Below are 24,716 nucleotides of genomic sequence, written 5' to 3' on the forward strand. Positions count from 1 at the left end.
CAGGGAAGAGGCTGCCTCCTGCACAAATCAGGGCTCTATCCTACTTGGGGCGGGCGCGGCCCTACTACGTGCCCCCGCCCCCGGGAATACCTCCCCCGCCACTCCCGCCGCAGGGGGCGCTGCTCCCCTCGGACGCCCGCCCCACTGCCCGCAGGTCGGAAGCCACGGAACTAACGCTCTTCTGCGCGGCCCGTGTCCAGCTCTACTCTGGTGGCAGAGGGGACATCCGAGGAACGTCCGGGATGGGGGTCGTGGTTTGGGCGCGGACGAGGGTGCGAATAAAGGACGGTGGTGCAAGCCCCAAAGGACAAAGTGAAGGCCGCCCAGAGAGGCTGCGGCTGCTGTCCTGGTCTCCAGGCCCCCGTATCCCACCCCCTCATCGCCTTATTGCCCTCTCCTGGAGTAACCTCGCCTCACCTCCCCGGAGTCATGCCAAGGCTCCGGGTCTCCAAACACCCCTTCCTCTCTGCCAAACAGGGTCCCTTCCAAGGCTGGAGATCGCCTTGGCCGTTAGGGATACCAATTTGGTCCAAAGGGGTTTCCCCGCCCAACCCCGGTAGCAACTGGGCTTTCTTCCATCCCTGGCTCCTCCCGCAAATTTGCCCGCGGCCCTGGTTTCACTGCCCAGGCCAGAGGTCCAGCCCCTAGGAGCCTAAAGAGCTGGGCCTGACTGCTCCCTCCAAACACCCATCCTGGCCTGAGCTCCTCTCTAGGTTGGGAGGGGGCAGGACACAAGCCAGGCCCCGCCATGCACGGCGACCCCCACCAAATAAGGGAATGTGAGCGCTGTTCAGAGCCTTCCAGTTGCTTCCTGGGCAGCGGTTACCGCCTGTGGGGGCAGGGGGTTCACGGAGAGAGGCTCCCGGCCCCCCTGCTCTGGCCCAAGGGCAGGGACGGAGTCCTGCTGGCCCCATCAGGGACGAGCGGCCCCTGCACCATCCCAGGGGCAGAGCTCCATCCTGGCCCTTGCTTGCTGCCTTACTACCCACTGTCCTCCAGCACTTACTCAAACCATGAGCAAGGTGGACACAGCCCCTGCCCACCCACCCGTGAGTGGTTCCCAGTGGGGCTGGTGGAGTGGGCAGAGAACTTAAACAACACAGAACAGCAAACTGTACTGAGTGAGGCACGTGGGGGTACCCTGCCCAGTAGGCCTGCTCAAACCCAGTGGGCAGGCCAGGGTCGGCCAGGGAAAGTGGCTGCAAACAGCACATGCAAAGGCCCTGGGGCTGAGGAGGAGGACTCGCCCTGGCAGAGCAGGTGAGGGCCTGGGGAGGCTGAAAGGAGTGGCAAGCACCGGCTGTGCTGGGCCGGCCTGGCGAGCCTTCCTGCGAAGACTGACGGGAAGTCACAGAAAGCAGCTGAGCTGGGTTGGGCTGCACATTTGTGACTTACATTGTCACCAAGATCCCTGGCTGTAGGGGGGAAGGGCAGCACGGGGTGAGGTCGGACAGGGAGGCCATAAGCAAACGAGAGGGGCCGGTGGCCTGGCAGGGTCCTGGCCGTGGAGGGGCCGAGGGGGCAATTCCGGCACGAGTGAGAGGTGGAATCTGGAGAACAGCAGCCCCCCAGCCGCTGCCGCCCTCTGTGCTCCTCCCTTGTCCACCTCGAAGTTTCCTGCCAGCGGCCAGTTGCAGGAGAAGCGGACGGCCGGGATGTGCCGCGGGACGCCGTGGCTGACCCTGGCGGCTGGGCCACGAGTCCCAGGAGCTGCTGCTCTGGGCGGAGGCCCTGCCCTGCTCTGGGCTGTCTTGGCTCGAAGGCAGCAGTGAGGGATGCTTAGCCCACCTCCAGATTCCAGCTCGACCTGTCAGGGGACAGAGCCGCCCTGGGGCCCAGGGAGACCCCACCCGCCCTGCAACACAGGGAGACAGGGGTCCGGGCCCCTCTGCTTCCATCCAGGCCCTTTGGGAGCAAAGTGGGCTCCCTGCCTCCCTGCCCAGGATGGCCCCTGCAGGCCACAGACGCCCCTCATGGTCCCCTCTCCCCACCCTCTCCCTCCCAGGAGCCACAGCCTGGACAAAATGGACCCAGGAGATGCTCAAGGCAGGACGCTGGCTGCTTGAGGGAAGGGGCCGGGGCTGGGGCTGCGGGGCGGGCGATCCTCCTACAGGGGTCCTCTCCTATGGTTGCGGGGGGGAGCCAGAGGGCTGAGACTCAAGAGACAGCCAGGCTCCCGCCTCTTCCAGGAAGACCCCGGCATAGTTTAGGGCTCCCTGGGTCACACTCCGCTCAGTGTCCCAGCCCCACCCGCCCCCTAACCCAAGGGCTCCCTCTCCGAGTCCCCTGCCCCAGGGGCCCTCCAGGCAGACTCTGGGGTCGGCATCACTCTGCGCCAGACAAGGCACATGTGGAGGGGGCGCGGCTCAGCCCTGCCAGGCTGCTCAGGACCAGGCTGGGCACCCGCTGCCGGGCATGTGGACAGAGCCGGTGGGGCTGAGTGAGCTACTTCCGCCCGTGTTTTGTGGTGCTAAATATAGCGGCCAGGGAGGGGAGTTTCCGGTTACAGCCCCCCCCCACCACACTGCCAGGAAATCGATGCCAGCTCCATTAGGCCCGGCAGTGCCTCCTGACCTGCCTCAACGGGCTGCCGAGCAGAGTGCGGAGCTGGACTGCACCCAAGACCAGGGCCCTGTCCTGCCAGGACGAAGCCCATGTGCTCCCCAGGGCAGAGGGCCCCCAGCCCCACCCGGGGCCCAGCAGAGGCCCCTCTGAGTGGGCAGGCAGTGGAGCTCAGGAGGTGGGCAGCGGCAGGTGGAAGGTGCGGGCGGGGTGGGGCAGCCCCAGGTTGGGCAGAGCCCCTGCCTCAGATTCTCCAGACATCCCGGCCCAGGGCCGCCCTCAGGGCCCCTCTGAGAGGGCAGTGCTGGCGCTCGGAACCCCAGCACGGCACCACCCCGCCGGCTCCACACCTCGGCCCGAGCACCGCCCCCACAGCACCCCACTGCCGGGCTGGGCTCCCAGGACACCCCACCCGGGCCGTCCTACCTGGGTCACAGCCGGCATTTGCACACAGGTGGTGCTGCCTGAGTGGGCTTCCTGGGTGCAGCCACCCTAGGGGGCCCCAAGGGCCAGACTCGGGGGCCATGGGCTCTGAGCCGCTCCTGGAGGGGCTCAGCCACACACGGCCCCCAGGCCAGCAGGAACTAAAGTGCCCACTGGCCCGGGGCAGGCAGGGAGCACAGGAGGGCAGGGGGCCCTAAGCTGGTGAGCTGTCCCCTCCTGACAGCAGGCTCTCAGCAGAAGCCAGAGGCAGTGCGTCCTCGCTCAGCGCCCCTCCCATTCCAGACAGGGCCCAGTCCCGGGGCACGCTGGGCACAGGGCATGCAGGTTCACAGCAAAAGCTCCTGGTCACCCGGGCCCCCAGTCCCAACCTGTCTGTCCAGCAGGATCTCCTGGACACTCTGCCCTCTACAGGATCAGTGGACCATGACCCAGGCTGCCCCCATCATGTCCTAGGGCATCACCCAAGGGGCTGACCCGAGGATTTGGGGGCCTGTGGGAAAGGGCCAGGCCAGGCCACCACCCTCATAAAGGGGAGAGCCAGCCTTCCCTCCAGGAAACCTCCCCGGCCCTCTCCCAACTGACGGCCCCGCCACGCCCTCAGACACCCAGACCACGATGACCTGCACATACTCCTCGCAGAGGGCCCCAGCGCACGCTGGAGGTCCTGCTGGGCACCTGGTGGGGCAGATATCCAGCCCTCCTAAGACCCCAGGCGCTCAAGGGCAGCTCACGTCATCCCTGACCCCTTGCGTGGGGGTTCTGTGGGGCTCGCAGGCCAGCCTGCACACAGGTCAGCAGGTGGAGCGAGACTTATCACCAGTGCCCAGGGCCACAGGGCTACTGAGGGGGGCACCGGCCCAGCCCCACTCAGGGAGGACCCAGGAGCAGGGAGCACGTGCCTCTGGACTTGTCCACAGCCTCTCCTGACATGACAGCCACCGCCCCCAGGGCCACAGTTCCATCCACGGCCGGTGCCCAGCGGGCCCTGAGCGCTCGGCCTGGCTGACCCTTCCCTGCCCCCAGGGACGGCCTGACCCGACACCGTCTTCCCGCCTCTCCCTGCCAGCCGGCGGCACTGCCCAGGCCTGGCCTAGCCCTCTGCCAGCGGCCAGGTCCCAACAGACCCCGCACAGCCTGCAGCTGTTGCCTCTGCTCAGGGGGCGCTGAGGGGCTTTCATGGAGACCTCGCCCTACCCTGCCCCCGAGCCCAGCCCAGTCACAGCTCAGAGTCGGTCACATCCAAGAGCGATGCCAGCCTTTATTGGGTCTGCGGGGCTCTCACTGGAGACCCAGGCCAGGGGCCACACAGCTGAAGAACCACGAGATACCAAAGATCACGCCGAGGGTCTTGGGAACATCCGGGTCATCCGCAAAGGTCCGGGCACCGTCCAGGGGCAGGTGCACCACCTCGATGAGCTCTCCCTCCTCAGCCAGGCCCCCACCCGGGCTGCCCCGCTGGGCATCCGTCACCTCCGCGTAGAACATGGTCTGGCTGGAGCCGGTCAGTCCCACGCCAGACCTGAAGATGAGACAGCATGTGCTGAGGGCTCCACTCAGGCCCCGCCAGCCACCCCTGCCCCTTCCACAGTCCTCTCCTGACCACTCCTTCCAGCCCCTGGCAGGCAGGGTTCCAGGAGGCCCCTGGGTATCTCCCCACACGGTATCCTCTCGAGTGTGAGGGAGACCTCGGAACATGCTGGATGTGAAGAGGCTGTGACTAGGCTTGTGACGTGCAACCGGTTACATTAGGTCAGGTGATGAAGGTGGGATTCTACAGACATAATTAAGGGACCTAATGAGGGGAATTTAAGTTCAAGGGAGGATGATCCTGGGTCGGTGTGACCTCATCAGGAGAGTTTAGAGATCAGTGAAAACTCAGAGAGATACTTCAAGATGAAGCAAGCTGCCTTGCTGCTGCGGGAGGGCCACGGGCCAGGGTGTGTGGGGGCCTCTAAGAGCCTGAGAGCTGGCCAGGAGACAGCCCGCAGGCACGGCCACGAGGAGCTGCAAGAGGACGCAGAGCCCCGGACCAGACTGCAGAGCCCAGCTGATGCCTGGCTGCAGCCCGTCAAGTCCGAGTGGTGGGCCAGGTCTCCGGCAAAGCAGACGGCTGACTTCCGGCAACCACGCAGTGAGAACGTGGGTGCCTGACAGGCGGCCCCCGTTCTACCGCGGGCCTTGCCACTCTGCCCAGGCTGGGCCAAGCCGGTCCTCTCCCCACCCGGCAGAGCCGGTCCATGCCCAGGGCTCCGGCCGTGCAGCTTGTCTGTGGGCACTCACAGGGTAGGGTACCCACTCCAGGCTGGGGCTCACGGTGAGGGTGGGGGGTGAGGTCCCCAGGGCTAGGGCTCATAGGCTGGGGGGGCATCAAGGACTCCCCTTCCTTCCTGGGTGGCAGCCAGGAGGGGATTGCTGGCCCCAGGGAGGGGGATGGGCTGGGCAGAAGGTAGGGGGGAAGACCCAGCAGCGGAGGTCAGCAGCAGGTAGCCATGGTGACTGCCTGCCTTGAGGATGGGGTGACGGACAGGCTGGTCTGGACTCCAGAGGGAAAGGGCCCAACACAGTGTGCAGAGGAGAGGGACACCAGCGGTGTGTGCAAAGTCCAGGGGATAAGGGGACCCCAGGTCCCGCTGAGGCTAGCTGAGGCCAGCCAAGGCCTGCGGGGTGCAAGAGCTCCCGGGACACCGGGGCAAGGAGCAGAGGGGCTTCCGTCCCCTCCCCAGCTGTCCCACCCCTGGCGGGGCCACGCCCAGACTGACCTCACCCAGCTGCTTCCTCCGCCCTCCGGCCCCTTATCTCCCCCGGACCCTTCCTGAAGCCCGTTTCCGCCGGCCACCACAGCCTGAGCTTTGATGGAAGTCGCCGTCTGCGGGGTTTCCAGGCCCCGTTTCCGCCGGTGTGTGAAGGAGACCGGGGCCAAGGAGAGTGTGCCCTGCCAGGCCGGCACGGCCCCCCCTGCACACTCAATCACGCCCCGGGCCGCGAGACCTCAGGCAAGCGCGGGGGGGGCCGCGTCACCCGGGACGGGCAGGGAAGCGGCCGGGGCCTCAGACGGAAGCCGTGGGCCGGGCCACGGGGCTGCGTGAGTTTAGCTCTGGCTCATCCAGCTGCCGTCCAGCTCCCGGGGTGAGGAGCTGCGCTGGCCTCCTCTCCCCCTCCCAGGCCTGCCTGCCCTTGTCCCTAAAACGCAGTGTGAGCTGACCACTGACCGCCTGCTGTCCAGAACCCTCTGTGGCTCCCCAGCACCCTCCAGATCATGGTCCAGAGACTGGGCTGCTCGTCCCCTCGATCTGAGCCTTTCCCACACAGTGCCCCTGCCAGGCGTCCACACAGACTCACCCCTTCTGCGGAGCCCCCGGTCCCAGGGCTGGCCTGCCCAATGGTTCAATCCCTACCTGAAGTCAGGGCCCCTGGATCGCCAGCCCAAAGGCTCAGAGACCAAGTGGCCACTGGCCAGGCACACGGAGGATGCCTGCAGATAACTGAGGCGTCACACAGCATGTCTGACCCTGGGGTGCAGAAACCCCACCTGGAGTGTGGAGGTGCTAGGCCCTGCCCCATCTCCTTCCCAAGACTGAAGGCCAGGGACGCCTGGTTGAGCCTGGGTGTCGCTGAGGTGGCCCTGGGCTGGCCTGGGGGGCAGAGCTGAGGCCCCACTCCTCTGGAGCAGGCTGCCAGGGGCTGGGGCTCAGCTGGAGACCCTCCTCCTGCTCAGGACTTCACCAGGGCTGGGGACCCATCGCCACACTCCCAGGGCAAGGGTGGGCTTCACCTGACATCCCGTCCCGGAAGATGTCCCCAGGGGGAGCTGGAGTGGCTGGCAGGCACCCGGACTCTGGTAGGGGCAGGCCGCACTGCGACCCCTCCCTGGGAGCGCAGAGCTCCAACCCTGGCCCAGGACTCGGCCCTGCCCTCACTCCTGAGCCGCAGTCAGAGCCCTCTGTGACTCACCCCCACCCCCAGCCCCCGGTGCCTAATCCCACAGGAAGCAGGGGCATCTGTGAGCAGCAGCTGCCACTGGAGCCGGCCACACGGGGCGGGGGGGGGGGGGGGGGGGAGTGGCAGGGGGGGGTGTGGCGGGGCCGCAGGGGGCTGCAGTGGGGGCTGGGGGCCACAGGCTCCAGCCAACCTTCCCCCAACCCTGAGCTGCAGAACAAGGCGAACTCACCCTGCTTACACAGCCCTGGGGAGGAAGCGCTCGCCGCCCCCCAGTGGCCTGTCCCAGCCCGCCTCCAGGGCTGTCCGACTGCAGGCCGCCCTCCCAGCCCCACTCACTTGTACGAGGTCACCCGGCGCAGGTCAGAGGGTGCCAGGCGGTAGCCACACTCCTCCCAGGCCTCCTTGCAGGCCACCTCCTCCAGCGAGAGCCCGGGCTGGTCCAGGAGGCCGGCACACAGCTCGTAGGTGACCCCTGCTGAGCCAGGCAGCGCCGCCTGCAGCGCCTGGGGCCTGTCCTGCTCCGCAGCGGCCAGGGACCCTGGGAAGAGACGCTCCACCTCGCCAGCATACACGGCTGGCAGGGGGAGGCGACTGCGTCACGGCCTATGGCGGCCGGCTCCACATGACCCGCTCTGGCCAGACCCCCTTGCCAAGGCTGTTTCTCCCAGAGCCCCCTCCCAGGTCTACATGCTGACACCAGGACCCCAGGGGACTGAACGTGAGCCTGCCGGCCTCCCCGACCCCAACCTCACCTGGCCGGAACTGCTTCACCAACACCAGGCTCCTCCGGGAAGAGTTGAACATGAGGATGGTCACGCTGGGGGCAGGGGGGACCGAGCTCAGCACAGAAGCGTGCCCTCACCTCGCCGCCCTCCACAGCCCTGGAGGGTTGGGTCCCTTGCTCAGATGGGCAGACTGAGGCCCAGGCTGGGACAGAACTCGCCAGGGTCACACTGCCAGTTGAGGACCCAGGCCTCCTGTATGTGCTGGGTGGCAGGAGTAGGAAGGACATGCTGGGCAGCTGGACAGGCTGGGGCTGGCAGCATCTGAGGGCGCGAGAATGACGGGACACGTGGGCCCTGCCGGCCAGCTAAAGCCACACTGCCCCCGGCCCATGCTCCCGGCGCTCCAGGGCAAGGGCGCCTGGGAGGCCCGCATGGGGCCCCTCAGTGAGAGGCAGGGAGAGCGGGGGTGCTCAGAAACGCAAAGGGGGCTGCGGCTCCGTTGCCCCTGGGCCCCGTGTCCCTGCCAGCCTTCTTTCCTGGTGCCAGCCAGGCCAGGCCCTCACCTATCATGAGTCTTCATGAAGTCCCACGACTTCTGGGCGCCATTCTGGAAGAGACAGGGCATCGGTCAGGGAGTGCTCCGGGGAGCGAGGAGGCCCCAGGGACACACTGCAGCGGCTCCTCCCAGGGAGACCAGCTGTGGCCCAGGCGGCCCGGGAGCCAGGAGGTGCAGCAGGTGGGCAGGGGGGTCCAGGGCAGACGCGTGCGCCCCAGGAGTGACGAGAAAACTGGAGCAAGCAGTGGGGAGCTGCGGAGACGCTCGCTGTCACCCAGACCGGAAAGGATCACGGGGTGTGGAGGGCCCCGGGCTGGGGGGTCCCGAGTGAGTGGAGCAGAGATCAGGTCTTCATGGCTGAAGCTCCCTTGGGTGCCTGGACAAAGGGCCATGGGAGGGCTTGGGGCGGGGCACAGGAGCAGTTGGGGGGTGTGCCAGCGCCTGGCAGGAGCTTGCCCCGCGGATGGGATGACTCAGGGGTGTGACTGGACCAGGGACCACCCTCTCCCCAGCCTGGTTTTGGCTTGGGGCTGTCTCTCCCGTGGCCCATGGTCCTGCTGCTCTGTCCCTTCCTTCCGCCACCCTGCTCCCCTGCCTGGGGTGCCCTGCCCCAGCGGCTCCCAGGGCTTTGGGCGGCATCTGGTGAACAGAAGGCAGTGCGGAGCCGGGGCCTGGGCCGCCGCGGGCAACCAGAACCGATGCTAACGTGGTTCCAGCCGGCAGGAGGCACGAGGGGCTGGGACCCTGCCAGCTAGGCCGTTCCCCCTGTCCCTGAGCCTTCCTCAAAGAGGTCTCTGAGGATGGGCCTTGCCCTGGAGCCCGAGAGCCCAGCCCTGTGGATACCCGTCACCAGCTTGCTTAGCCCACTGCCCTTCAGCCACTGGTCCAGCCCTTTGCCCTGGTGAGCTGCCGGCCCAACACATGGGGCCCTGTCCAAGCCACGAACTGGACATGAACCTGAGCACCAGAGACAGAAAGTATAGTCAGGGCTGCAAAAGAGAGAAGACGCTGAGGAACAACCTTTGTGAGGACTTCCCGGAGGAGGCGACACTGCGCCAGGACTCACAGAGAAAAAAGGGCCTTCCCGGCAGGGGGACCTGGCAAGCAGAGGCCCACCCACACGCTGGTCTAGCGGAGATGGGGAACCTGGGCTGAGCTTGGCCTGGAGGCAGGAGCGTCCTGGCCGGGCAGCAGCCTTGGTTTCCGGGGGGAAGGAGAGCTGTGCTGTGCCAGTCGGGCTGCCCGGGAGGCCGTTGTGAGGCACCACCCACAAGAGGCAGGCCTGGGCCTGCCTGCAGCCTGGCCACCCCAGGGCCGGCCACCCACCAGGAGGGGTTCCAGGGAAGGCCTGTCCCCAAGTCTGCCAAGTTCAGGGCTGTCCCCTGCCTCCCTCAGGGTACGTGTCACCCTGTGTTGGTTTCAGGTACCCTCTTGGATCAGGATCAGAACATCGGTCAAACCTGAGGTCCAGGCAGGGTGGAGGGGAGGGTCCAGAGAGGTCCACTGAGGCCCGTGCAGCCCCTCCTGCAGGACCCCCACCCAGGTGGTCCAGACCCAGGCCTGGCTCATCTTCATGGCACTGGGAGGGAGGAACAGGACTGGAGTGTAACACAGCCCCCTCCCCCTCAGAGCTATGGGGAGGCCCTGCCTCTGGATGATCAATCTATCCATCCATCAGATCTCCCCTGGCATAGCGGCTACTGAGCAAAGTTGCAGAAGCCCTTCGCTGACATTCACCGCCCAGCCCAGTGTCCCGTGGCCCCCTGCCTGTGCCCACTGCAGCCTGCCACCCACACGGGCTCAGCTTTGGTTACCAGCACCCATCCACCTTTCACAGGAAGTGGGGGAGGGTGCCACAGCCAGAGGCCACAGCAGTCAGGTGCCTGGACCACCCTGTGCTCACCTGCTGCCCCCAGAGCCCTGGCCCCTGGGAGCTGTGTGGCCACAATCAGGCATTCTGGCCCCAGGCCAGCACCAGGGACAGGGCGGCAACCTCCATGTCCCTGTACTATGCCCTCACCCCACCCCGGCTTCTGCCCCAGGCCAGTGCTGCCAGCCCAGGTCCAGCCTGGGGACAAGACTCCCTGTCCCCTAGGGTCAATGGGACAACAGCAACGGGGCGGTGCAGCCTCTCTCAGGCTGGGGGTCAAGAGGGTGTCATAGTTTGGAGAGAGGAAGGGACCTGGGGGAGGGGGGTAGAGAGGATATTGCAGGCCAAGGGCAGTCAGGCAGAGACAGAGGCACCGAAGACCTGCACCACCTGTCCTGACTGAGGGGCACCGAGGGGCCGCACAGACCACGCTATGGGGTGCAGTCCTCACCTGGATGGCACGGTGGACTCCAGGGGAGCTGCAAGCAAAGGGTGAGGGCCCAAACTGGACAAACATGTGTTTCCTGTGAACCTACTCCCATGTACGGCGCCAAGGGAGGCAGCCGCGGTACCGCACTGCCTCCCAGGGAACGGCAGGAGGAGACGATGCCCTGGCGGAAAGCCTGCAAGGACGGCAGGTGGAGACACGGAGGAGGCGTCCTGGGGAGGAAGCCCACCTGGAGAGGCTCTCCAGTGCGCACCCCCGTCCCTCCATTCGCCTTCTTCTGCCCAGAATGGAGAACACCAGCTCCAGGAAGCTTGCCCCGACCCTGGGGGCGCCCAATATGTCCCACCGCAAAAAGGGCCGGGCTCAGCAAAGTCTCTTTAGAGGAATGAGTGGTCCCTCGAGGTGTCCCTGCCCAGACCCTCCCCGACCCCGACACTCAACCGGAGTGTGCGCTCAGCGGGGACGCGAGGCTTGCGGGGCGGGACCACGAGACTCGAGGCGGGGCTCCTGGGCCCGGAGCTCCGAGCCGGGCTCCGGGCGGGGGCGGAGCTGCGGGGGCCGCCGGCTGGGGGCGGGGCTGCGGGCTCGAGGGGGGCGGGGCTGCGGGCTCGAGGGGGCGGGGCTCCGGGTCGAAGGCGGGCGGGGTCCCGGGGCGGTGTCGGGCAGCGCGGGGAATGGAAGGCGCGGAAGGCGCGCTCACCTGGCGGTAGTGCAGCGTGAGCGGCACCAGGTACGGCGAGGCTGCGCAGCGGCCCACGGCCACCCCCTCGATGCGCTCCATGGCGGCGCGCGGGCGCGTACCCCGGCTCTGCGCATGCCTAGTGCGCGCGGGGCGGGGCGGTGCCGAGCGCGGGGCGGGCCCGGGGTGGCCCCTGCCCGGGTCCGTGCGGGTGGGACGGCGGACTCAGGCGCTCCCGGAGCCCGCGGGCTGGGAGCGGGGCAGGAGGCGAGCCCCGCCGCAAGGTGCAGTCGGCCGAGCGTGCGGCCAGCGGGGCGGGCGCGGCTGGAGGTTTGAGAGGCGATCGCCGCTGCCCGCTGCCCGGGGGACTTGGGCATCTTGGTCGCGAGAGAGCGACGCAGCGCAGCTTGGGGGAGGGGGCTCGAGCCGAACTGATGTCTGCCCCCCGGGGTTGACCAAACCCAGGGGCAGGGAGAGAAGCCGGCGCCGCCGCCGCGCCCCCCAGATAGGAGCATTAGGGAGCGCGAAGGGCCATCCTGTGGGCGGTGGTGGCAAGAATGTAGACACCTTGGAGGCCCCTGGGTGGAGGCAGAGAAGGCTCTGGAAAGAGGGCAGGGCGAGAGGATCTGGAACCTGCCCTTCAGGGAGGAGTTGCCACTCCTGTCTGGGGCTGCTACCCCTTCCCCTCGCGCCCCTCGCTGCTGTGGAAGGGCCCCTCCTTTCTTGGGTGTGGACCTCCAAGACCCGCTTCAAATGCAGCCACTGCCTCTCCAGTGTTAGTCGTTCAGTCGTGTCCGACTCTTTGTGACCCCGTGGACTGCAGCACGCCAGGTCTCCCTGTCTATCGCCAACTTCCGGAGTTTACTCAAACTCATGTCCATTGAGTCAGTGATGCCATCCAACCATCTCATCCTCTGTCGTCCCCTTCTCCTCCCGCCTTCAATCCTTCCCAGCATCAAGGTCTTTTCAAATGAGTCAGTTCTTCGCATCAGGTGGCCGAAGTATTGAAGTTTCAGCTTCAGCATCTGTCCTTCCAATGAATATTCAGATCTGATTTCTTTTAGGATGGACTGGTTGGATCTCTTTGCAGTCTAAGGGACTCTCAAGAGTCTTCTCCAAAACCACAGTTCAAAAGCATCAAGTCTTTGGCGCTCAGCTTACTTTATAGTGCAACTCTTACACCCATACCTGACTACTGGAAAACCCATAGCTTTGACTAGACAGATGTTTGTTGGCAAAGTAATGTCTCTGCTTTTTATTTTTTATTTTTGTTTGTTTGTTTTTTAATTTTATTTTATTTTTAAACTTTACAATATTGTATTAGTTTTGCCAAATATCGAAATGAATCCGCCACAGGTATACCTGTGTTCCCCATCCTGAACCCTCCTCCCTCCTCCCTCCCCATACCCTCCCTCTGGGTCCGTCCCAGTGCACCAGCCCCAAGCATCCAGTATCGTGCATCGAACCTGGACTGGCATCTCGTTTCATACATGATATTATACATGTTTCAATGCCATTCTCCCAAATCTCCCCACCCTCTCCCTCTCCCACAGAGTCCATAAGACTGTTCTATACATCGGTGTCTCTTTTGCTGTCTCGTACACAGGGTTATTGTTACCATCTTTCTAAATTCCATATATATGCATTAGTATACTGTATTGGTGTTTTTCTTTCTGGCTTACTTCACTCTGTATAATAGGTTCCAGTTTCATCCATCTCATTAGAACTGATTCAAATGTATTCTTTTTAATGGCTGAGTAATACTCCATTGTGCATATGTACCAGAGCTTTCTTATCCATTCATCTGCTGATGGGCATCTAGGTTGCTTCCATGTCCTGGCTATTATAAACAGTGCTGCGATGAACATTGGGGTACACATGTCTCTTTCCCTTCTGGTTTCCTCAGTGTGTATGCCCAGCAGTGGGATTGCTGGATCATACTGTCTAGGTTGGTCATAACTTTTTTTCCCAAAAAGCAACTATATTTTTATTTCATGGATGCAGTCACCAACTGCAGTGATTTTGGAGCCCCCGCCCCCAAAAAAATAAAGTCTCACTGTTTCCACTGTTTCCATGAAGTGATGGGACCAGATGCCATGATCTTAGTTTTCTGAATGTTGAGCTTTAAACCAACTTTTTCACTGTCCTTTTTAATCAAGAGGCTCTTTAGTTCTTCTTCACTTTCTGCCATAAGGGTGGTGTCATCTGCATATCTGAGGTTATTGATATTTCTCCCAGCAATCTTCATTTCAGTTTGTGCTTTATCCAGCCCAGCACTTCTCATCATGATGTACTCTGCATATAAGTTAAATTAGCAGGATGACAATATACAGCCTTGATGTACTCCTTTCCCAATTTGGAACCAGTCTGTTGTTCCATGTCCAGTTGTAACTATTGCTTCCTGACTTGCATATAGGTTTCTCAAGAAAGAAAGTGGTCTGGTATTCCCTTCTCTTGAAGAATTTTCCACAGTTTGTTGTGGTCCACACAGTCAAAGGCTTTGCATAGTCAATAAAGCAGAAGTAGATATTTTTCTGGAACTCTTGCTTTGTCGATGATCCAACGGATGTTGGCAATTTGATCTCTGGTTCCTCTGCCTTCTCTAAATCCAGCTTGAACATCTGGAAGTTTGTGGTTCACATACTGTTGAAGCCTGGCTTAGAGGATTTTGAGCATTACTTTGCTGGTGTGAGATGAGTGCAATTGTGAGGTAGTTTGAGCATTCTTTGGCATTGCCTTTCTTTTGGATTGGAATGAAAACTGACCTTTTCCAGTGCTGTGGCCACTGCTGAGTTTTCCAAATTTGCTGGAGTATTGAGTGCAGCACTTTCATAGAATCATTTTTTAGGATTTGAAATAGCTCAATTGGAATTCCATCACCTCCACTAGCTTTGTTCGTAGTGATGCTTCCTAAGGCCCACTTGACTTCACATTCCAGGATGTGTGGCTCTAGGTTGGTGATTATACCATTGTGATTATCTGGGTCGTGAAGATCTTTTTTGTACAGTTCTTCTGTGTATTCTTGTCACCTCTTCTTAATATCTTCTGCTTCTGTTAGGTCCATTTCTGTCCTTTATTGAGCCCATCTTTGCATGAAAAGTCCCCTTGGTATCTCTAATTTTCTTGACGAGATCTTTAGTCTTTTCCATTCTGTCGTTTTCCTCTATTTCTTTGCATTGATCACTGAGGAAGCCTTTCTTATCTCTCCTTGCTCTTCTTTGGAACTCTGCATTCAGATGGGTATATCTTTCCTTCTCCTTTGCTTTTCACTTCTCTTCTATTCACAGCTATTTGTAAGGGCTCCTCAGACAACCATTTTCCTCTTTTGCATTTCTTTTCCTTGGGGATGGTCTTGATCCCTGCCTCCTGTACAATGTCACGAACCTCTGTCCATAGTTCTTCAGGCATTCTGTCTATCATATCTAATTCCTTGAATCTATTTGTCATTTCTACTGTATAATTGTAAGGGATTTGATTTAGGTCATACCTGAATGGTCTAGTGGTTTTCCCTACTTGCTTCAATTTAAGTCTGAATTTGGCAATAAGGAGTTCATGATCTGAGCCACAGTCAGCTCCCAGTCTTGTTTTTGCTGACTGTGTAGAGCTTCTCCATCTTTGGCTGCAAAGAATATAATCAATCTGATTTCGGTGTTGACCATCTGGTGATGTCCATGTGTAGAGTCTTTTTTTGTGTTGTTGGAAGAGGGTGTTTGCTATGAGCAGTGTATTCTCTTGGCAGAACTCTATTAGCCTTTTCCCTGCCTCATTCTGTACTCCAAGGCCAAATTTGCCTGTTACTCCAGGTGTTTCTTGATGGACTATTACACAGACATAAAAAAGGACAAAATATTGTCAAGTGCAGCAATGTAGACCTAGCAATCATCATACTAAGTGAAGTAAGCCAGACTGAGAAAGACAAATACCACATGATATCACTTATATGTGGGTTCTGAAATACGGTACAAGTACTGCTAAGTCGCTTCAGTCGTGTCTGACTCTGTGCAACCCCATAGACGGCAGCCCACCAGGCCCTGCCGTCCCTGGGATTCTCCAGGCAAGAACACTGGAGTGGGTTGCCATTTCCTCCTCCAGTGCATGAAAGTGAAAAGTGAAAGTGAAGTCACTCAGTCGTGTCCGACTCTTAGCGACCCCATGGCCTGCAGCCTACCAGGCTCCTCCATCCATGGGATTTTCCAGGCAAGAGTACTGGAGTGGGTTGCCATTGCCTTCTCAGACTCAATACTCTACCATGGCCTATTCGGGAAAAGAGTCTAAAACAGAGTGGATATACGTATACATAGAACTGAGTCACTTTTCTGTACACCTGAAATTAACACAACATTGTAAATCGGCTATACTCCAAAAAAAATTTTAAAAAAAAGGAATGAAATTCTGACATGTGCTATCACACGGAACAGCCTTGAAGACGTTCTGCTGAGTGAAAAGGCAGACAGAAGGTCCCTTGTGATATGAAACAAATGCACAGGGACAGAAAGTAGATTGGGGTTGCCGGGGCTGGGGGAGGGGAGAACAGGGACAGTGTCCTTTCAGGGTGACAGAATGTTCTGGAAATTGGGAGACAACATTGAGAATGTGCTAAATGCCAGTGAAGTGCAAAAGTGAGATGGTTAACGTGATGTGGTTTTCAGTTCCGTTTTCTTAAGGAAAAATACATCAGGGACTTCCCTGGTGGTCTGGTGGTTAAGGATCCACCTTCCAGTTCAGCAGATGCAGGTTCGATCCCTGGTCAGGGAACTAACCCTAAGCCCCCACGTGCACAACTAGAGAGCCTGCACGCCACACTGAAGAGCCAGCACAGCTAAATAATCTTTTTTTTTAAAAAAAGAAAACCACGTCAGTGAGACTGGTCAGGAGCATTCCACCTGGCTGAAGCACCCTGGGGCCCATGATGGTGGGTCGGGATCAGGTCTCCGCAGGCTACTGTGGCCCTGGAGGCAGGAGAGGGGTCTGGAGCGAGACTAGATGTGCTTCTGGGGAACTGCTGTGCGCAGGCAGCTGGGAACTGGAGCTCAGGGTGCGCTGGGACACGAACACCGAGGGCAGCAGGGGCTGGACTAGGGGCCCTGGTGACGAGGCACTGTCTTCAGGGACCTGGAGGAGCAGGAGGAGGGGCGTGCCGCGGCTCCCAGGGGAGCCCACTGGGCCGGGCTGGGCCCCTCAGCAGCACCAGGAGCCCGGGAGGGGTCCAGGCAGGGGTGTCGGGGGGTTGCCATAGCCGCCTTCTGGGGAGGGCAGGAGACCAGTACGAGGGGCCTTGGCCGCTGTCCAGAGCAGAGGCCATGCAGGCCAGTGGCCTTGGGCCCTGTGGGAGTGGGTGCGGGAGGAGGAGGGAGTGGAGGATGGGGGGTGAAGGCCAGGGGACGCGGGCCATGCCCCGGGAAGCCCGCCGGAAAGTCCCCTGCGGGCCTGGGAGCCTCCGAGACCAGGCCCAGCCGCGCTCAGAGTGGACGTGGAGACCCCACACACACACACACATGCGGTGAGCGTGGGCTGAGCGGATGTGGAGACCACCCCCCACACACACACACACACACACAGACACACATGCAGTGAGTGTGGGCTGAGCGGACGTGGAGACCCCCCCCCACACACACACACACACATGCAGTGAGTGTGGGCTGAGCGGACGTGGAGACCCCCCCCACACAGACACACATGCGGTGAGCGTGGGCTGAGCGGACGTGGAGACCCCCACACACACACACACACACACATGCAGTGAGCGTGATCCTTGGTGGCCTCCGACGGCAGGGACTGGTTATGACGGCAGGGACTGGTTATGCCGAGCCATGAAGGCAGGCCTCCCTGCACTGAGGCGAGGGCAGGGCAGGCTGCCTCCTGGGCTCCAGGGGAGAACGGACGCTGGCCTCTCGCGGCTCCTAGAGGCTGCCGCACTGTTGGCTCCTGGCTGGTGCCTCCTCCCTCTTCACGGCCAGCGGCACAGCAGCCCTGTTCCCATCTGGACTCTGACCCGCTGGCTTCCCCTTGAGATGACCACGGCCCCCATGTGACAACCCCGGCCCACTCATATGACCCTGGCCCCCTCGTGACGACCCCGTCTCCCACGAGATGACCCTGGGCCCCTCGTGACAACCCTGGCCCCCTCATACGACCCCGGCCCCCTCGTGACGACCCCGTCCCCCAAGAGACAACCCCGGGCCCCTCATGACGATCCCAGCCCCCTCATATGACCCCAGTCCCCCTCGTGATGACCCGTCCCCCAAGAGATGACCCCGGGCCCCTCGTGATGACCCCGGCCCCCTCATATGACCCCCGCCCCCTCATGACGACCCTGGCCCCCTCGTGATGACCCCGGCCCCCACACGTGATGACCTCGGGCCCCTCGAGACGACCCCAGGCCCCTCGTGATGACCCTGGCCCCCTCATGATGACCCTGTCCCCCAAGAGACAACCCCCACCCCTCGTGACGATCCCGGCGCCCCTCGAGACCACCCCGGCCCCTTCGTGATGACCCCGGCACTCTTAGAGACGACCCTGGGCCCCTCCTTTGACCCCGGTCCCCTCATGATGACCCCGGGCCCCTCAAGACGACCCCAGGCCCCTCGTGATGACCCTGGCCCCCTCGTGATGACCCCTGCCCCTCATGACGACCCCGGCCACCTCTGGAGCCCAGGACAACCCCCAGGGTCCTCCACTTAACCATGTCTTTGCCATGTGAGGTTCCACACTGGCAGGTTCTGGGAATACCATGTGGACATGGGAGCCAGGGCAGGACCCCAGGTGAGGTTCAGCCTGCTAGGGCCCTGGCAGGACTTCGGGGGGCTCCTGCTGGCCACTGCCTCGTCTTTCTCTCTAAGAGGCGGGGGCAGGGTGGTCTGCCACGACTCGGGCAGGAAGAGAGGGTGGCTGCACATGATCCCACGTGACTGGGGGCCTGGAGTCCCCTTGGCCTGGTGAGGGGCTTCCTGGTGGCCCCAGCTTGGGGGATGCCCCAGGTGGCGCCCAGCAGTCTGGGCAGGTGGACAGGTGGATGTCGGTTTTCTCCAGGGCTCAGCCTTTCCCCAGAGTGGGTGACGGACAGCCCAGGGGTCCAGAGGTCAGTCTGCTGGTTGGGGGGGTTCTTGATGAGGGGGGCTCCTCCCAGAGGGGGCAGTGGGGGCTGGCAGGCCGCGGGAAGCCCGGGAGTTGGGGTGCGGTTTCAAAGCAGGTGCGGAGCTCAGGCCTGGACACTGGCGGAGCCAGACAGGTCGTGGAGGGCCAAGGGTGGGGACGTGGGGCTCCAGGGATGCCCGCCTCTGTCTTGTTCTCCCCCTAGGGAGCACGCCCCCACCCACCAGTATCTCCCCACCCGAGGACCGGCGGCCTCCCCGGGGCCTCTGCACTCTCACCCTGACCCCGCTCCGCTTGGAACCCATTCCCTCCCTCTGGTCTTGTCCCTCCTGCCCTGCCTGGCCTGGGTGCCCAGGCTCCACCGTGGGCTCATGGAGCTGGGGAAGACGTGCTCAGGCCCCGGCAGGGCCTCGGCTTGCAGCCCAGCCTTCCTGCTCGCCTCCACCCGCCCTGAGCCCCCAGTCCATGCCGTCCAGCCCCGGCCCTGCCTGTCCCCCACCAGTCCAGGTCGAATCTGGGGCCTGTGTCTCTGCTGGAGCAGCCCCCACATGCACCTCCAGGTGCCCAGCCCCTCCCCCCGGAGCCTCCCAGGATGTGAGGAGGGGGTGCTTCTGTCCCCCGCCGTTTCTGGGGTCGCTCAGAGCGCTGGTGGCAGCCGACGGGCAGCTCTCATCCTCGAGGACAGCTGAGCTGGGGGTGGGTGACACAGTGCCTTTGACCACTTGGGCTCCTGGCTCGCAGGGAGACGCCGTGGGCCTGGCCGGGCGGGGGTCCCTGAGGGTGGCCTGTCCCCTCCCCCCGGCACGGCCTAGCTGGCTTCCGGGCCCCCAAGCCCTGCGGGATCTCCCAGGACAGAGTGGCCTGTGAGGGTAGTCAGACGGAGAGGAGGCAGCAGGACAGCACCTGGCCCACAGGCCAGAGTCCCTGGGCGGGTCTGGAGGACCACAGGGGTGCGGGGAGGGGCTGGGGGGCGTGTGTGCAGGCCCCGGCTCTGGCCTCACTCTCACCCCCCTCAGCGGGGGCTCCTGACGCATGTGCACAGGCTTGGACATGCGGGAGTCACCCTGGGCCGGGGGTGGGACGAGGCCCCGTGTTCCCAACCCCCAGGCGCCCCGGGGTCTCGAAGGGAAACAGCGCAGCCAGGAGCCCCAGGAACGCGCGCGCACCCCGCTGCAGCCAGGCCCGCCCGGAAGGCACGAGCCCGGGAACAATGCCCTTCGTGTGACAGACTTTCCCTCCGTGGGAGAAAATAGAGCTTGATAGAATGGCAATTTCCTGCATTTGTGCTATGGCAGAGAGTGGTTCACACAGGGACCTCCCACAAAGGGGAGCTCCTCGCCAAGTCGGCGGGGGCCCCAGGGCCGGGCAAGGGTCCTCCCTGTCCTCCAGGCCCCTGCCCGCCCCCCAAGCCTCAGCTCCAACTCAAGCAGCTTGTGGACGTGCAGAGGGGCTGGGAGGGGGCAGGGCGGCTTCCTGGAGGAGGGAACCTTGGACAGATTGGGCCATGAAGACAGCTTCTCAGGGGACAGAGGGCCCAGGGCAGAGCAGATGGGGTGCCACGGTGAGGGCAGGCCGGGGGCACTGCCATGGGTGGAGGGCAGAGGTTCCAGGGAGGCATACCAGCAGCAGAGCCTGGGCCTCCGTCTACGTTCTGAGTGAGGAAGCGGGCAGCCTGGAGGTGCCCCTGGATATGGCGATGCTGAGTGCTTGTGGCCCATGACGGCTGCCATGGGCTGAAGGTCCCAGTGCCTCCGCCCGCGGGGCCTGGCTGGCCCGGGTGGTCAGACCCAGAGCCCAGGGGACCGCTGACCTGCTGCGGCGGGGGCAGGATCCTGAGGACACCCCTGGGGTCTTTCCCCTCCCAGAAGAGGTTTGTGGCCAGGGCCTGGGAAGAGGGGGTTTGAGGCGGAGCAGGGCGCCTGTGGCCGGGACGGAGTGCCTGGCCCTGGCTCACACTGCGGGGTTCTTGGGCCATGTACTGAGGATGCCGTCTCTACCCACCTCTTCTCTGAGGACGGGCCGCTGGCCGGCCCTCCTGCCGGCCCTCCTGCCCAGTAATTCCAGCGCTGATGCGCTCTCCAGGGCACACAGCCTGGCAGGCTGTCCCGACCTCTGTGTTTCAACCTTTCTCTGTCCCTGGGCACAGGGACTCAAATGAGCTACGAGCTGCCCACCACACCCCAGCCCTGGGGGCCACCCTGTGGCCACTGGCCTCTTGGTCTCTCCTGGGGGAAGCCCTGGCTGACCCTCCTGCCTTCTCCTAAGGCTTCAGCAGCTCCCACACCCAAAGCCCACCACGGCCACACCTCTCCTTGGAGCTCAGGCCTCACCCGTTCACACCTCACCCCCATTCAGGGCCCAGAGCACAGAGGTGGTGGGACCCCTGCCTTGCCCTGGGGACACAAGGCCGTTCTCTGTAGGTGCTTCAGACAGCAGTGCAGGGCAGGGCCTCACGGCTGAGATGAGGCTTCTCTAGGACACCCTGCCTTTTCATACTGTTCATGGTGTTCTCAAGGAGAGAGTACTTAAGTTTCAAAAAACTAAGACCATGGCATCCAGTCCCATCACTTCATGGCAAATAGATGGGGAAACAATGGAAACAGTGTCAGACTTGATTTTCTTGGGCTCCAAAATCACTGCAGATGGTGACTGCAGCCATGAAATTAAAGGATGCTTGCTCCTAGGAAGAAAGGCTATGACAAATGTAGACAGTGTATTAAAAGGCAGACATCACTTTGCCTACAAAGGTCCATATAGTCAAAGCTATGGTTCTTCCAGTAGTCATGTATGGGTGCGAGAGTTGGACCATAACGAAGTGCTGAAGAATTGATGCTTTTGAACTGTGCTGTTGAAGACTCTTGGACTTGCAAGGAGATCAAACCAGTCCATCCTAAAGGAAATCAACCCTGAATATTCATTGGAAGGACTGATGGTGAGGCTTCAGTACTTTTGTACCTGATGTGAAGAAGTGACTCATTGGAAAAGACCCTGATGCTGGGAAAGATTGAAGGCAGGAGGCAAAGGGAACGACAGAGGATGAGATGGTTGTATGGCGTCACTGACTCAACGGACATGAGTTTGAGCAAACTCCGGGAGACGGTGAAGGACAGGGAAGCCCGGCTGAACAACAGGACCTGCAGCTTCAAGGCTGGTGGACAGCGGTCCCACTGCTCCCCCGACCCCAGCCCCGATGCACCGGGCCACCTGCCCATGGCTGCTGCCGGCCTCTGGGGGTGCAGTGGAGCACCGCAGAGGTGGGAGGCCCCTTCTGCCCACTGTCCTGCCGCCCCTGCCTTCCCTGGGGCAGGCACCCTGCATGGGGTCTGGCCCCCACTCCTCGCCGTCCCCCAGTTATTCACAGGCGTTCCCCCCAAATCTCGTCCACATGAGCGCCCCACTTGGTCTTTCAGATGGGATCAAGTTCAAGCTGCCCGCCCCTCTCCTGGACCTTGAGGCCTCCGGGGTGGCGCGGTTCCCCTCTTGCTCTGATGGTGCCCTGGCTGCTTGCACGAGCTCACTGCCCTTTGTGAAGCACTGCTGCCATCCTGGGGCTTCCGGGTGTTCTCCGCCTGACACCTCGTGTCTCTGCACAAACCCTGGCGTTACAGCAGAGCTCAGAGCAGGTCAAGGCTGCAGAGGCCCAGCCCTGCGGGGGTGCACCCATGGTGGGGTCTGGTTGACAACTCTCCCTTGGGCTCCTCTGGCCTCAGGCAGTGGCGTCCAGCGCTCCTAAGACCTCTGGGACCAACTCCTCATATTAAATCCTGCCATTGGAAATAACCACAGTGATAGCCATGATGCTTTATTCTGGTTGAGTTGGGACTGAGTCAGGGAGGGCTTTGCAGGGTGGAACACGGTGTGTGTGGGGTAAGGGGGATACTCAGAGAAAGGCACTGAAATTCCAGGGCTCTAGGGAGGGAAGGCAGGCCAGGGCTGGCCCAGAGAGGTCTGTCCTGTGTGGTGGGAAGGGGGCAGAGGTTGGGTAAGGACAGGGGAGCTGTATCTCCCATCACCTCCTGCAGACCCCACTCTCAGTTGTGGGTGAGCACGTGACTGAGGCCGGGGCCTGGTGAGTGGGCAGCCTTGGAGCAGGGACGAATGAGGAGGCCTGCCGTGGCCCCAAGTTGACCACCTGTCCAGGATGGGCAGGACTGCTTAGCGGAACCCAGTGAAGGAGCAACAGGAGGTCTGGCCCAGGTGGGGAAGCACTGGGAACCCCGTCTCCCTCTTCCTCTGCCAGGCCACAGTCCTGCCCAGCCTGGAGCCCCAGTGGGCTCCTCCTTTTGCTGAGGCAGTGGGAGCTGGGTTCCACCCTCTGGGACTTGAGTTCTGCCTACTGCTGTTCTTAACCTCCTTGAGTCTGTCACCCCTGACAAGGATCAGAGGAGGAACACAGGCCTGTGAGGGGCACCCCTCTGCCCAAGGGTGGTCCTCCTCCCCCTCCCCCGCCCCTCCCGCAGCTCTATGGGATCTGATCTCATGAGCACAGCCCCCATCAGCCTTCCCTGGGAGCGGCTATTCTGACTCGACCGTCCACCCTGCAGACGGGCACACGGAGACCCAGAGGAAAGGGCTGAGCTGAGGCCAGCCTCGCCCCTGGTCTGGCTTGGAGCCCCCGGCCCAGGGCCCAGGGTGGCCCCGGGCAGGTGGCCGTCACCTCTGACCCCGGGCCAGGGTGGCCTCGGCGTCTGGGCCTCAGCTCGGAGCGTTTCCTGCCTGCCTGCCCCAGCCCAGCCCCGCAGGAAGTGGCCGCCTCCTGAACAAAGGGGCCGGCGGACAATGGCCATTGAATTGGGCCGGGGCGCTCGCGCACGGACAGACCACCAGCTGCCCGCGCTGATAAGACCGCTCCGCGGACTCCACGGGCCCCTGGACCCCAGGCGGGGGCTCGCGGCCGGCGCGGCCCGCGGCCAGGCGGCCAACGGGGAGTCGACCCGAGGCGGCCCCGCCCCCATAGGCTCCTCCCCATATGGCCCCGCCCCCCGTGCGGGCGGCCAATGAGGAGCCAACCCGGGGCGGGTCAGTCCCCAGCAGGCTCCTCCCCCACCTGGCCCCGCCCCGGCGGGCACGCCGGTTGGGCCCGTAGAGGGCCGCAGAAACCGCGCTTGGGGAAGTGTCCGCTCGGAAAGCGGAGGAAGTTAGCGCCTCGTGCGTTTCCTGCGCCTACTGGAAAAGTCGGGGAGGGCGGCCCTGGCTCTCTGCGAGGGTCACGTGCGGCTCGCTGTGCTCCAAGGGTGGAGCGGGCAGCTTGGTCCTCACGCCTGCCTGGGGCAGTCCTCCCGAGGCGCCTGGACACGTGGTGAACACGGTCAGCTCTGTGTACAGAGGCTCAGCGTCGAGAGCCAGCTCCAAGAGAGAGCAGTGGGGCTGAGGTCACGAGTCAACCCTGAGCTGGTTCTGCAGGGCCCAGCTGACCCAGGCCATCACCCGTGATCTGGGAGGCTCTGAAGGTGGCAGGGGGTGTCCGTGTCCTGGAAGGCATCACCTGGAGCCCGTGGGGACGGGACTGAGAGGGGCAAGACCTAGAGGTCTGGGAGAACCGAGACAGGCTCTTCCTTCCTGGTGGGATGACATAGCCCACTTCCGGGCCTGGCATGCGCCAGGCAAGGCAGGGGTCTGGGGAGCTCAGGCCTACAGCAGCCCCGTTCTGTTTGTCCAGCTGTGATGGTGGCAGTGGCTGTGGATAAGGTGACCGTTGGAGTGTTTGCATGCTGACTCTGCCAAGGTCTCAGGGGTGCGGTTGGGTGGAGTTGGGTGGGGAGAGACGGTGATGGGGGTGGTGGTGGGCCAGCAGCTTGCGGCCATGGGCAGAGCCGCATGGCGGAGTGCTGGGGCTGCGGTCACTGGGGGTGGTGCTATAAGGTAGCTCACATAGCTCCAGGTGCCTCAGTGAGGCTGCCCAGACTGCCACTCAGTGGCCTGGGGTCATGCCCTCGAAGGAGCCAGATGATCCCTGCCAACTCCTCTAGCCCCTCTTGCTCACGTGCTGTGAGCACCCCATCTCCTGAGGAACCGAGGTAACCGTGGTCACTGGGCGGGTAGACACACCTGATCTTCAGGTGGATGCAGCCAGACCCTCTCGTGGACTCATGCCCACCCTGGCCTACGTGCCTTGTTGTCCTCCACCCCATGCTGGCCCTGGCTGTGTCCTGACCCGACCACCTTCTCCACTCCACCCTTTGATCCGAAGCCTCTGAACGGTGGCCACTCTCCAGCCAGAGGCCACATGGGACCCCATGCCCACCTTGATGCCCCACCGCGGTCTCTGCAAGCACGGCCAGGTTCTCATCGGTCACATGGTGTTCCAGGAGCCATCCAGGCTGGGCCACAGACCCACAGCCTGCGTGAGCAGCCGCCCGCCCAGCCTCTGCCCGGCACCAAGCCCGCTGCTCTGAATGCAG

At 62.5% G+C, this 24,716-nt stretch overlaps 1 protein-coding gene across 3 annotated transcripts; it reads right to left on the reverse strand.

Annotated features, from left to right (window-relative positions):
• Positions 1-4,244: 4,244 nt before the first annotated feature.
• On the reverse strand, positions 4,245-11,375 carry NUDT14 (nudix hydrolase 14). 3 transcript variants are annotated; one of them, XM_070775884.1, is made up of 5 exons: positions 11,245-11,375; positions 8,234-8,277; positions 7,698-7,762; positions 7,282-7,519; positions 4,245-4,525 (listed from the first exon to the last, which is right to left on the reverse strand). In XM_070775884.1, exons 1-5 carry the CDS (start codon positions 11,323-11,325, stop codon positions 4,285-4,287), a joined length of 669 nt encoding a protein of 222 aa, XP_070631985.1. In that variant the 5' UTR covers positions 11,326-11,375; the 3' UTR covers positions 4,245-4,284. The 3 variants fall into 3 exon arrangements, with proteins under 3 accessions (XP_070631985.1, XP_070631986.1, XP_070631987.1); XM_070775885.1 differs by lacking the exon at positions 11,245-11,375 and adding an exon at positions 10,548-10,727; XM_070775886.1 differs by lacking the exon at positions 11,245-11,375 and adding an exon at positions 9,247-9,445.
• Positions 11,376-24,716: the final 13,341 nt, after the last annotated feature.

Source organism: Bos indicus, chromosome 21 (assembly GCF_029378745.1).
Source record: "Bos indicus isolate NIAB-ARS_2022 breed Sahiwal x Tharparkar chromosome 21, NIAB-ARS_B.indTharparkar_mat_pri_1.0, whole genome shotgun sequence".
Lineage (NCBI taxonomy): Eukaryota > Metazoa > Chordata > Mammalia > Artiodactyla > Bovidae > Bos > Bos indicus.